Source organism: Prinia subflava, chromosome 1, assembly GCF_021018805.1.
Source record: "Prinia subflava isolate CZ2003 ecotype Zambia chromosome 1, Cam_Psub_1.2, whole genome shotgun sequence".
Lineage (NCBI taxonomy): Eukaryota > Metazoa > Chordata > Aves > Passeriformes > Cisticolidae > Prinia > Prinia subflava.
Genome location: NC_086247.1, coordinates 117,229,475 through 117,244,145, shown reverse-complemented (window position 1 = coordinate 117,244,145; position 14,671 = coordinate 117,229,475). Strand labels below are relative to the sequence as shown.

At 34.4% G+C, this 14,671-nt stretch overlaps 1 protein-coding gene across 1 annotated transcript in view; it reads left to right on the top strand.

Moving 5' to 3' along the window:
- Positions 1-14,671, top strand: part of KCNH8 (potassium voltage-gated channel subfamily H member 8) — a 186,389-nt gene that overhangs the window by 106,564 nt on the left and 65,154 nt on the right. The window contains exon 6 of the mRNA XM_063409196.1: positions 9,556-9,713. Within this exon, the coding sequence (XP_063265266.1) occupies positions 9,556-9,713 (158 nt within the window). The remainder of the gene's footprint in view (positions 1-9,555; positions 9,714-14,671) is intronic.

The following is a 14,671-nucleotide window of genomic DNA, read 5'->3' as shown; positions in this document are numbered from 1 at the left end:
CAAATGGTCTCATCTGTGAATGCATATGAACAGAGAATGTAAACAGATAGAGTAACATTCTTGATACACCTAATATTTGAAAGAGAAGGTAATAAAAAATTGTTCATGGTCTATGGATTACCTAGTAATGTGAAAAAACAGTGCAAAATATTTATGTTGAAAAGTAAGTTTCCTGAAGATTCTGCCTCAAAATGTCAGATTCAGGTGGTCTAGACCACTATAATACTCATTTTTTTTTCCCAATAAGCTTCCTTGCATACATGTAAGGAGAAGAGATGCTTGTCTGCACACAAGATGCTGTTTCCAAGCACAAAAGTATCAACCTCGAGCTGAAGGGGAAAAGAGTAAGCCACAAGTGATTATTTCATAGAAGTATTTCTGTATCCCCAGGTAGATGCAGATAAGTGTTATGGTAATGGAGGCACCATACCATACCATTACCAAATTTTTCATTTTTTAATGAAAAATTAACTTGTATTGCCTCCACTAACTCCTCTTCATTAGAGCTAAAATCAGACAAAAGTTGTATTTTTCATGTACTATGCTATAACACAATGGTAATACAGTGCTGTATTTTTCAATAAGATTAAAGTCTTTTAATTAACAATCTGGGAAATTTCCAAGGAAATTATTTGATACTTAATATTTTACCACAATTTTTGTGAATTATCATGAGGTCTTTTTTTGGTTTGGTTTGGTTGTTGGGTTTTGTGTGTGTGTGTGTGTATGATTTATGGCTATTGTCTATGTGAATTGCTGTCAAATTTCATGGGGTAAGTTCTGAGAAAAATATTTCAGGTTTTCCCTTGGAACTGGTCAAAAATTGGAGGTGAATGAAGCAGTTATGTCACTAACCACTGAATATTTTACTGATTTGATCATTGCTTTGTTTTCTGCAACACTTGTGTGAAGTAAAATCTGCTCATGAAATACCCAACAACTCTGCCTGCTTCACACAGGTTGAATTCAGTGAAAAGTTACTTCATATGACTAATGTTTCTCCACTCTTTGGAATTACTTCTTTCTGCCATATTTCTGCAAATTCTATTAAGAAAATTGCCCATGTAGAAACTTTCTCACTTCTCTAGTCACTCATACTAGCTTCTTTTCAAAGCAGAGCTAACAGTTCATTTTTCAGAAATATTTCAAGTTCTTTGCTTTTCTCTCAAGACTCCAAAGTCTGTATCTTCCCTTGTAGAAAAGTCAATAAAACACATTTTAACTATTCAATATGTTTGGGGATTGAGTCTATTTTCAAAAGATACAACTTAGTTTATAAGAAAAAATGTCTTTCCAGTTTAGTATGTTATTATAAAGGTCACGATAGGTGATACTTTTCTGATGTGTCAACTACTATGGGACTGAGATTAGCTAATCAGAGTTTAAGACCCTCATAGTCAAAGAAAGCAACTAAAAAGGGCAAACTCCAAAGGGTAAAAAAAAATCAAGGAAGCAGGTAAAAGAAACAAAACCCCTGTCTTGACATTGGGGTTCTGGCCATTCATGTCTACAGCAGCCAAAATATGGTGTTGGTTAGAACATTCCATGGTAGTGCATTATCGCTGGCCATGCCCTTCTGGAGGGAGTGACTTTTGCTATGAAAACATCCATTCAAAAGGTGCCGTCAGATTTCTTTTTATATATCTATATATTAATGGATAATTTACCCAAGTAAAACAGTATTTCCACTTGGATGTAACATCAATATTACATTATTTTCCTCTGTAAGAACAAATAGTAAGGAAGAGTAAATCACTGTCAGTTACAGATGGATTTTGGGAGTCAGTTCTGCTATGATCCATCACACCCAAAAATGGATTTTCTTCTATTAAAATCACTGAAGATGTTGTTTATTTGACCAACTTGAATGCATCAAGACTGAGAACATACATCATAGTGTTGCCTTAGGACAGGGACTGTGCCACTCCTCATGTCCTGTGCAGTGCTAAACAACTTAGTGTCAAATGGTAAATAAACCCTTCCCACTGAAGAAGTTTGACTGGTAAAACAGCTCAGTATAGTCAATCGTGACTTTAACAGCAAAAAGACTCTGAATTAAAGTTACTCCATGCTAGCAGAAATCTTATTCAGAAGTCCATCATGTTACTTGTCATCATGTGAATTGTGGTAAAGGTTGTAATAGTTTGTTGCCTTTTGCTATGTTCCTGTTGTTTATCTGAATTCTAATCATCCAGCTCAAACCACAGGACTTCTAAAAAAGAGCTTCTTTCACTAGAGGTGTAATGTGGCTTTATAATGTGCTTTCCAGACTCTGTGACTGCCCACACAAATTAAATGGGGTTGTTTGCACAGTATTCTGAAGTACTAGTGACCAGAAGAAAGTGATATTCGGGTCCTATTTTCTGAAAGGAAATAGGAGGGAGAGGTATACTTGATAGCCATATTTTACATTTTTAAATGTACAGTTGCTTAAGGGCTAATTCTAATAGTTTTCCATTATTTTCTTTAATGATAATGCTCCTCAATGAGATTCTTTTTGTTTGTTTTTGTTGTTGTTGTTTAAGCAGTGGAACAGAACAGATTTTCCTACTTAACAAAACACCATCCTGGTAGTACAATGACGGGTCTTGATATTCCATGTTATATATCAAGTTCATTAAGATCTAGACATCATATCTTGGGATACTTAATTTCTTTAACTTCTAGCAGTATATAATTTGGTCCAGCTTCTTCCTTCTCATTATTACCTAAATCAAAACAATACACCTGAAACTTCAGTTATATGTAGTTTTGTATGATCTTTCAGCTCTCAAAGATTCTGACAAGAACTAGAAATTGTTACCATCTAGTTGAGTCTTAAATGGAAGATGACATATTTAACAAGTGTATTAAAGAAACTATATTCGGAAAAATCATGTTTTCCTGAAGGATATAAACTCTTCTTCAAAGACCTTCAAGATTCCACAACTCTATTTACTTATGGCTTGTAAACTACATATTTGTATTTTAGAGGGTTTTTTTCATCAACCTGCAGAAGTGGCATCTCGTTAAGTGTTTGGTTTTTAAAATGTTGCTACCTCCTGACTCTTATTTCAGGCACACTGGATTGCAATTTAATATTTGATATGACACAACCTTGCTTTGATGCTTCATTCTAAAATTAGACAAGAAGTATATATTGAATACATCTGGATTTTCTATGAGATTACTGTTAGCTTCTCTCTAAATGATGTGACACTATTTACTGTAAAGGAACTAAAGTTTCCTATTAGTGTTTCTTCCCTAAAACTGTAATTTTCCTTCATCATGGACACCTTGATTTCTTTCTATTTTCAAACAGGTCTAGGTTTTCATTACAATTTTTCTATAGTTATATCACTTGTTACTTAATATCTGTTCGTCATTTGATATAACTTTCTAAAAAAGAAGAAAAAAATACTATTCCTCCAGCAGCTGCAATAGCCTTTTATTAAGGTATAGTTTTGATTATATTATTTATATAGTATGTATTTAATTATAGTTTATATATTTATTACATAAAATTCCTACATTTTAGTACTTAGTTTACTGGTACTTAACTTCTGTTGTTCTTTTTTTTTTCTTGTAAGCTTTACTTGATTTCATAATGGCTCAAGTTTTTACACAATGATATAAGATGAGCATTATTTTTTTCCTACATGAACCCAATTCCATCTCCCTCACCTGATCATGTCAGCATCTGAAAGAAAATCATCAAGCTAATTGTGGTTACAGATGTTTGGAAGGAAGATGCTGAATTGAAAAATCACAGTTCCATTTGAATAAATTGTTCCCAGGCAATTTACTAGGAACATCTATGTTTATCTCAGCAGTAGAATAGAAAAAATAAGAGTTTATATAGGGACAGATAAATTATTCTTCAAACAATATGGCACTAATATTTCCACTAAAACTTTCCTAAAAGCTCTCTGGACAGATTTTAATATCATTATCCTTGTATGACTAAATAAAATTTGCTAAAACAATCGGATAGATGAAAGGGCCTGGACTTTGGGGAAAGTATTACTAGCTAAGGTCAACCAATGTATGAGTCAGTCATACCATCTAGAAGAGGGAGCTAATGTAGAAAACTGTCTTCTCTGAGAATCAATGGGATTAACATAGCTAAATCATCTAGTTCCCAAGCACAGTTTTGAGTGACTGCAGTCTAATAAAACATCATTGCTTATATGTATGCCACTTGCCCTAAAGGCACAACGTTTTTCAATTTCATTTGGTTCACAGTGAAAGACAGTTAAACAGAGGTACATTACATTGCATTTTCTGAAATTTAAGGCTATGATATGGGCAGTTATTGAATCACCTGCCTAATCCTGAATTGTTATTCTGCTATTTTTTGATCCTTTATTTAATTCTAGCAGGATTTATTTTTTAAACAATCAAGCCTTAAGTGAGAAAAAAATGTTGTCACAGTGAAATTAGCTAAATCACAGGTAAAATAATCCTGTTTATCGATAAAGTGGCTCAGCTGGCCTCCAGACATCTATTTTTTTAACAGGGATTAGAAATTGAGATTATACAAAACATATATTGTGCTTTTAAAATTTTACAAGGGGTATTATATTGGAAAACATCTTAACGATTAATAGGTTAACTTGATGACTAACAGTTTGTGGCTTTTGTTCCTTTTATATCATTTAGGATATCATTCAATCTGCATTATGCACTAAGTAGAGCTTCCATTTTTCCAACATAACATTTCTTCCCTTTGTTGAACACCAGCTTGAATTGGTGTTTTTATGCCATTCACTGCGTGAATGTGTCAGAGTGTGAATGTGCTGCATAATAGAAATCTAGAAAGAGGCAACTCGGTCAAGGATGATGTCATACAGAGCTGTAATCCAAGAGAGATCACCAGTTTCAAGAGCTTATGACCTTGCTTAGATTTCCCAGCTCTTTTATGCCCAGCTATGAAATGAGTTGCCTTTTCTTAAGACTCAAGCATTTCTAGGGCGTGGATTTCACACTGGAAGCTTGTGAAAAAGAAAATAGTCACCAATAAGAGAGTAAAAGGCATTAGAACACTCAAATAAGGAACATAATTGTTTAGAGCTTTCCAGTTATGTTATTGGCTAGAGCAGTTTGGAATGAAAATATCACAGACCTATGTAGCCATAATAATTACAAACCTGGAAGACTTTCATGTAATAATAGTCCCGGTGTTTTGCTGTTTACTGCTGTAAATACAGTGTGAGAGCTTAATGGGAGCAAAATATATAAATAAATTAGAAACTACAACTATATATAGATAATAATTTTAAATTAATTTCATGGCTGAAAAAAATGGGGTTTTAATAAAACTGCTATTTCTGTAATCTTTTAGTGTATCTTTGCATGAGTTTTAGAGATATCACATTTCTTATAAGATTTTTTTAAAGGGATGTGTGCCCATGCCTTACCAGTAGTGGAAATAACAGACTGAGAGAATCCATGCAGATGGAGCTAATTAGCCATGGGATCTAACCATGAGAGAAATCACAGTGTTTGTTTCACAGATTCACTGTTTATTATCTCTGCATGCATCTTAAGGACTTAGTGTCCAAAGGGGCTTCTGGTCTGTGTTGTGTTGGGTTGGTAGGGAAAGGTGATTAGTCTGCAGGGTAGAGAGAAGGGGGACTCAGAGGAACAGGATTCAAAAGCAGAAAGTAATTGCATCAGCAGGGAACTGTGATCAGAGGTGTGTGGAGCAAAAGGCCATTTTCCTACACAGTGTGCAAGGGTGAAGGGATTCCTCGTTCCAAGCCTCTTGAAATTGGAGATCTTGGGTTCACCCTGTTGGGTGCTTTCAGGTCAAGTTAATCTTTGTGTTGGACAGAAAAAAAAAATCCCTGCTTAGAAGACGGACACTTTCTGCTGAAGGTTCACACACAGCAGTGTGCACAGAAATGAGTGGGGAAGAAGGAGATAATGACTGGCTTAAGACACGTTGATGTTTGTTAACACGACGTCTATCTGTGTTAAACACAGTATAAGTCTTGTGGAAAAAGCCATGTAGATAAACATTATTTAAGGACCTTTCTTAAAGTCAATAGGATTGTCTAGACTTCATAATGAGCTTTAATTTGCTTGAATCCTGACATTTTTTCTGTCTAATTTGAACTGAAATTAAATTACTTGAAAAAATAAGAACCCAAATTTTTCCTAATGAAGACAAGAATGAAAATGTTTCACTTTTTCCCCCTCCCTACATCAAGAAAAATATTGTGTTTTAGATATGTGTGTGCTGTGCTTCAAGACAGGTGTAATGAGTTAAGCAGTTTTATATTTTCTGCTGTTCCTACTGCTTTAGTTTTAGGTAACTTTGTAATGACATTTCTCATGTCAGAGACATTATTTAAATGCTCTATTATGCTTTCCTGAGCACATGACATGTGTGGCTCACAAGACCAGTTAAAGTGATGCTTTTCTATCTCACATTAAAAAAAATTACAATAAAGTAAATTCAGATGTTTCTTTACTAATAACCTTTTTATTAATCTTTATTTTTTGTGTTATGAGAGATGCTAAAGCAGAAGAGACATTGCAGTCTTTGTCTCAGCCTGAAACAAATGTATCAAACACAGCTTTAAATATGAATTTTGCACAGGCTGAAGTTTTTGTTAGAGCATACTGAAAGATAGTATATTCAAATGTATCTCTTATAGAAAAATTTTAACTGACTAATTATCCAAATACATTGGAGTCACTTCATATATGATTTAAGAATCAGCTCAGAGATTAAACGTCCCTCTTGCCTGGTTTACAGGTGTAAATTTACAATTGTTGCCCTTCATGTTGTAGGAAATTATTAAAACTCACCTCATCTCAGAGCATTTAGAACAAACTCAGCACTAGAGAAAACCATTAGTTTTGAAGCTCTCGAGTTATCTGGAATCTCTGAAGTTTTACATTATTGATGCTTGTGTTAAATTTCAGATTGTTCTTTCAATTGTCATCAGTTCGTAGAAGCTACTGCACAGTAAGATTAACAAACAATTTCTAAAATATTAAAAAATGCATTAGTATTTTCAGAAGATATTACTGGTGATAAGAAAACATTTATAAAATTAAAAAAGGAAAAAGTAAGTCTTCCACTTTTTTAATAGAAATCCCAAAAGAACTGTGGAACGTATAATTCCTAGAAATAATATAATTTCTCAGAAGAAATGGTCATTTCTAAACTAAAGATTTTGTTGTGCTCTTGGAAGTTTTTTGCCTCAGGAGTTCTTTTTTTGTTTTTGTCCTTGCAGATTTCTCAGTCAGTACTTTAGCACAGCAGTTAAGTTGTAAATAAGATTGCCCAGATGAAGAAAATATTTACACCCAAGTATAGCTCAGAAAGTTGTCAAGAAATGCAAGATGGATCATACTTACTTCTCCCCCTCTGGACTTTATCTAATAAGCCGGATGCAGAAAGAAAAACTTAGCATTTCCTATTTCCTTTTTTTTTTTTTTTATATAGCTTTTAGTTGGGGCTGTTGCCCTAGCCTGCTTTGATACAAAGACAGAAAAGGGTGCAGTGCAGAAAAACCTCTAATCTCTTCAATCTTGAACAGTGAATTGCATACGCACATTGATAAGCCTTTGGTGTATTGGATGTACTTACATTTAAAACAAGGATTTATCTCCTTTTCTGTTAAGCTCTAGTTGTTTCACAGAGGCCAATGGGTGATAAATAAGTAAATACATTTTTCTGACTTGGATAACTAGACTTTGGAGTTTGTAAAACAAATGAAAATGAGAAGTTTCAAAACAGTAGTGATGCAAATACCTGTTTTCCTTATCTCTATGCAACAAGTCTTCATGAAGTTGTCTGTATGTGACTGGTGCTGCCATAGTGATCTGGAAATGTAGCTTGTAACCAAATGTCTCTACAAAGCACCTGTGGAGTTAAGCTCACCTCCTTGCTCATTATGAACCATGTGAAATTATGCTGTATTCCCATCTTAATTGTACTACTGAAAATTTCATAACATTTTTGTAGCTTTAAGAATCAGGAACAGCTGAGACTACTTCATGAGGTAATCTAAAATTATATCTGATTTCATTTATTTATATGTTCTATTCATCCTGAGGACCTGGTTGAATGAAAACATTAGTTCCTAAACCGTGAACCAATTACAACCTGCAAGACCTCAGTCTGTCTATACACCCAGGTCATTTTGTGTTACAGTTTTGCACTAAATCCTAAATAATTTACAAGATCAACACTGTGCCAAAAAACTGAGAATTTCCCCAGAGATTTAATTAATTTAGGAGACTTGACTCTACTGGGTCGAAAGGAAGGAGTAGTCAAAGTCAGACTGTTAGAAATACCATAGGTTTATTACTAGTCAACTACGGGTTAACCAGTATGACAAATAAGCATAGCAGGCTGTCCAGCTTCAAGCTGCAGGAGACAGCGCAAAAATTATCTGCTAGTGAAACCTGGAAAATTATTATTTTTCAGACTCAGAACATTAGAACTTGGGATTTGATCAAAATTTATCACAAAGGAATTTTTCTGATACCCCAAAGGAATGACCCAACATGATTTTCTCTGTGTGCTGAACCTCTCTCTTCTCCTCTTTGCCCCCAGTGTAGGGGGAGAAGATTTTTTCCTGTCCCTTCCATATTATGGTTAGCAGGCTTGAAGAAAAGGTCATACTTTATAGTCTTAGTGTAGCCTACCTAAAGAACTTCTAGGGAGAAATGCAAATCAATCTCTTTTTTCCCCCTAGAGCTATGTTGCTGTAAAACACCAGCCTTAATGGTTGGCTACACTCTTTTCTGACACTGTAAAAGTTACACAAGTAGTTCTCACTAATGTTAGTAGAAACAGGGTGCATAGCTTGAGGACAGATTATAGTCTTTGTCTTGTTGGACACGAAAATAATTGAGACTGTGTTGTCAAGACCTGAGGTTTTTTTCGGTGCTAATGCATTTTGGCAAGACACGTCAAAAGTATATCTCATACTGAAAGACACACATCCTGGGATGTTAGATGGGAACATACAAAATACACAAGTCACCAAGACAATTCATGTCACTTTTGTGATCTCCACCGTAGCCCAAAAAAGCATTTTGTTCAAGTGTGTTCAGCATTTTTCAGTTGATAAAAAAATTACTATCCTTGAGGATGACATTTTTCATCTGTATTGTAAGTAGTTATCAGTAAAAGAGCTTAAACCACATCTTTTTAATATAATAATTAATGATTTTTTATTTCAAAATAAATGTAAATAAATGTTATGGACAAAAATAATACCCTTTTTTCATTTAGAAAAATATCAATATTTGTAGTTTAAAGATCAGTGTGTGTGGATATGGTTTTTTAATTTAAACCCCCTTTTAAATCTGTGAGTGATAAATGTTTTAGACATTCTGTTTACTCCTCGAAAAGAACAATGTGTTCATTGGTTTAACTCCATGTATATGCAGCTCTTACCAATATGATTTTTTTGTTTTTGTATTAAATTATTCATCTGCTATTTATGATGCAGAAGAAAAATAATCAGCATTATGCTGGATTCCTGGTGTTGTGCCCAGGAATTAAGAAATCGCTGTCTCTGATTCTGTTCATTCTTTGTCAAGCAGATATTATTTTAAATTTCCGAACAACATATGTCAGCAAGTCTGGCCAAGTGATATTTGAAGCAAGATCTATTTGTATCCACTATGTGACTACGTGGTTTATCATTGACTTAATTGCTGCACTTCCTTTTGATCTTCTTTATGCTTTCAACGTCACTGTGGTAAGTACTAACCTGCCTTCCTAATTGTTCTCTTTTTTCAAAGGGGGTTTGTTGACATGAGGGTTTTTTTCCCAGATCTGGAGACTAAAACTGAATTAACTGAAATACAAAGGTGTCTTTTACAACTTTGTGATGTATTTTCACCCCTGGGAGTACCAATTTTTTAATTCAATTATCTTTGTTTTGTAAACGGTTGCATTGTTAGTTAGTTTTATGTCTAATTACTGTACTCAAATACAGTTTGCTATGGCTTTTGCTTTCTTATGGTGCATAAAGTCAGTCCTTAATTTTTCAAGACTCATAAATTTTTACTGTGGCAAAGCAAATCATTGTTATGGTCAGCATGTTTATTTAGCCAGGAATCCTCTTTCTCTTTACTTCAGGGAATTTTAGTGAAAAAAATTACAGCATGACTACTAATTTTTTTTAGGTATGTAATGACAAAAAGCTTAATCTGCTTTGAAAATGTTCGTTCTAAAATAAGGTGATGTCAAAATCACAATGAGTTACATTTCCATTGGCTTACTTATGCTAAGACAAAGGTCTTTATTCTGCTAGCCCTGTTGGATTTTGTACAGTAAGGATCTAGTAAGTAAAATTGCAATAAACAAACAAGGAAAAAATCCCCTCCCAAAAAATACAAGCACTTCCTGACCTTCTGAATCAGACGGTTTCATTTTTGAGAAAAATGTTGGCAGAGATTTCTTAATTTTGTGGATTTCTCCATAAAAGACTAAGGTTTTCAGTTGTCTGCTTTCCAATTCCCAGAATTTTGATCTTTAATAAACAGGTGCACTCAATCTCAATTTCATTAAAAGTGAGTTACAAACAAGTACAGAGATAAACAGGATAAGACAGGATAAACACATATCAGAAAAAATAAAAACCAACCAAAGAATAGAAAAATACTAATCAGGAAGGGTCTCATGTAAGGTATCATGTTTGATTTTATCATTTAATTCCATTTCCTTCAATGAACTTCCTTCTCATGTCATTTATTTCATAAAGAACCATCAATCTAATCCTGGAGTAGATGCTTTTTAAAACCTGATAGCTAATAGTTTCCCATTGTTCACTGTTTCTTTATAAATGTGGGTAATCTATTTAAATGCATTACTATCTCATTTTATCCTTTACACTCAAACCAAACAGCCAGCATAATGCTGTTGGTTCAATTTCTATTAATAATTTTCATTAAATTAACCATGTTTATTTCAAAGAGAATATTAAAAATGTCAAAGAGAAAATTAAAAAACCTGGAAACAACATTTTTGCCTCCGCTGGAAGGACTGATAAGCTTTCTGTACTTAATTCTGGAAAAGAAAGTACTATCCAACGATTTTTTTATGGTTAAAATGTCACAATATTAAAAATGCTGCCATAATACGATTAATACACATCTCCTGTTGTACTTTTGAACTTTTTCCCTTAACAAGACCTCTGTATGATTCCTTGATGGGAACACACAGTGCCTTACTCTGTCATATCTCCTGTCGTGACAAGACTTGGCAACTGTTAATATAAACCTCAAGATAACAATGACTTATCAACTCCTTCAAGAAGGGGGGGGAGTGTTAATCACATGGCACTGTTTTCAGACTTCATGATTTAATAAGCCATTTCCTCATGTCTGTTCTCAGATTTTCACTTCATCGACTTTCAGATGTTGCCTCAACAGAACGGTGAGAAGGGGCATCAGGGAGATCTCACTCCTTTGCTGCTCAGGCCCCGGCACAAAGGCCAACCCTTTAGGGATGCTCTAAATTCTGCAAGCTATAGGTATAGTGCCATACATACCTGTGTATGTATGGCACATATATGTCATACCCTAGTTGGAGATTGGTGGAGAATGCACAATGCACATAAATGCTGTGGAGTCTTTTGTTATCTTTGTATATATTTCGAAAGAAACAGAAGTTAAACTCTATCAGTTGGCTCTACTGCCTTTACGCCTTACCTGGATTCTGCCATATTGTTAAAATCAGTGAGTCTTTGGAGATCTGAGACCACAGGCACATTCCTGCCTATCCTCAGTGTATGCCAAGACCCCCAGCTCCTTCCATCCTTGTGTTCATCTGACATAAAGGATCCCTTAATTAGGGGAAATATGGTTTCAAATGTTGTCATATAAGCCAGGCCATTAATCACTACTTCTAATGATTGAATTGCTCCTTTTGAGTAGCTATCGATGGTTGTAGAACAAGAGGACCATTTTTTGAGGAAAAACAACTAACCAGGTGGATGCAAAATGATTAAAAATCTCTCCCACGAGTCATTTCTTAAAATGTATCTCATTTCTTCACTAATTCACTTTTTATGTAGGAGATGATTCTTCCAGGCAGAGAATTTCATCACTGGTTTGTAGCAAGTTTATTTTTTGTCAGTACTTCTCAGGACTATGTTGATTAAGTTTGTGCTAGTCTCCAATAAAATTCTGTCCCTGTCCTTTTGACAAAAAAAGGTTAACCCAGCTAGTCTAAAATGATTAACAAAATGGAAATTTTTGATGATTTTGTATCTGTGGGCAAAGAAAAATCTATGCAGGCACAAGTATGAGTGCTGACTCCTTATTTTGTCTTCCTAAATTTGTGACATAGGAAAAGAAGCTGCCTGAGGGCATTTTAGATCTTCCAATGACATATCAGGCACAATACCAGAAGAGAATTTGGCATGACTAATGAGAAAATTCAGTGAAATGATACATGATTAATTACATCTGCGTTCAGTTTTATGAAGAAATTATTTTGAAATGGGGCAGTCCTTAAAATGAAACCTGCTTCCACATTAAAAAGAATATTACGATATAGGATTCACTATCTTTACATCTGTAACTTCACAAAAACGGTCAGAATTTAGGCAAAACTGATAACTGGCAGGATACACATATAATTGTAACAGTCCTTTTGCAGTTTCTTATTTGTAGGAATCTGAAAAAAATCACCAAAGTTATCGTCATTTAGTTTTGATGTTTCAGAGCATAGGCTCCCATGGGAAGATGAAGGCTCCAATGTGTAGGCCATAGCACATGTACAATCATTATATACAAAATCATTATACAAGTTTTTGTATGTTACTGCTACACCTTGAAGAGTCAGTCATTAATAGGGCCCCATTTAGGTTATAAGTGCAACAGAACCATATTTAGTTCAAACAAGCTGATGAGAGAGAAGAGAAGGAGATTTGGGGAAATGAATTACTGCTTAAATAGAGGCAGTTGGTACAGTTTCACAGCAGTTAAAGAGTAACGATAAATTAAAGTTGTATGATTGTAGTAATATAAACATGGTTTTACTACTTTTTATTACTTCAAATGTTTTGCAGCCTTCTGCCCCAGATTTGCAGATAGTCTTGGGCTTAAGGCCACAGACATAACTAATTCTCTGTAGATGGAGAATGACATAAGATGAGGAAATGAAATGCAAGAAACGACCTTGTAAATGTTTGTGTGCTCAAATGTCAGATCTTATTTTAACAATGTATTTTGAAAAAATATCATAATTTTGTTGATTTTCTTTTTTCCTTACTATGTACATGAGAAAAATTCTAAAGGTTCTTGAGAAAAAAAAATACATTAAATAATGGGCTGCAAATACTGCCCTTTGAAGAGGCTCGTGGGAGAATTACTTATGCACTACCAAAACAGTAGTGATAAAAAAAAATAATGCTCGTAGATTTCTTATTTTCTTCTTTACAGGTTTCCCACATACTAAATTCCTGAGTGTGGAATATAATCAATGAATTGTTAAGTCTTTGAACAAGTCAAAACACCCAATTTTACAGAATGTATCAGTCACCTCAGATCTAGCTGGTGGTGAATGCACACTTATAAAATTTAGATTTCAGATTACTTGCTTTGGTAACAGAAAGGTTGAACTTCAGGATATTCTGGATTAGCAAAAGCAAAAGGATATTGATTTGGCTGTGTTTTTAGACTTGCTTTTGCTGTGCTCTGGGAGTGCTGTAGCAAGACACATCAAGTCTGATGCTACTTTTCCAGCTGATGTGGGTATCCTGTATCAACCAGACCTTAATCCTACTGTCTCATTAATGGAGGAAGAAAAGAAAACCCTTACTGTTAATGAAAATTACGGCTATTTAATCTTAGACAAATACATTAAAACTATTTGGATCCTCATCTCTATATTGTTTTCTAACTCTGCCCAACAGCTCAAACACAAGCCAAGTACATTCCCTGCAAAACTATGGCTGTGCACAATGGTATGGATGTAGGATGCAGGATGCTCTGGAAAGGCTGGGGTCATCCAGAGATTGCTGCCTTTATGCTGGGACTCCTCTAAGGCCAGAGCCTCATACTTCATAAAATGATGTATAATTAGGGTGCTGAGAGATTAGGTGCTGCTTTTGCCACATAAACCTGAAAGGTAATAATATTTTAGTTTGGAAATTAGAGAGGCAATATTAGAAGTTTTAATGGGAGCTTTTTTTGGACTACTACTTACTGCAGAGCAGAAAAATATGCCTAGGTTCCTGAACACAGGGTTAAATATCAAGAACAAATCTGAGCCTTCTCTAACTTCTCTGCTTTACTGTTCTGCAAAATATCTGCTATTTGTTATTGCCTCTTCCATGCTAAATTGTAGGCTGGTTTCACCTCATACACAGTTAAAGTAGGTCTGCTGTTAGCTGAAGCTGAAGAAAATCATTGTGTGTTTGGAGATATTTATTTTGTGGTTTCATATTGCAATCAAATGATCTTTGGTCAGTTTGACAACTGTGTTTCTCTTCTAGAGTGGGGAAGAATCCATTTTTCACAAACACAAATTTTTAAGCTAAATCTGAAAGAAGACTGCATGAAAAAAAGACAGCATGAAAGTTCTAGTATTTCAAGTTTGTTTGGTTTATATCAGAAATAGTAATTATGTATTTACACATCAAAATTTCACACTTTTTTTTTAAAAAAGCATCTTTTGTTTTTCTCTGCTGTCTTAAGATTTAGT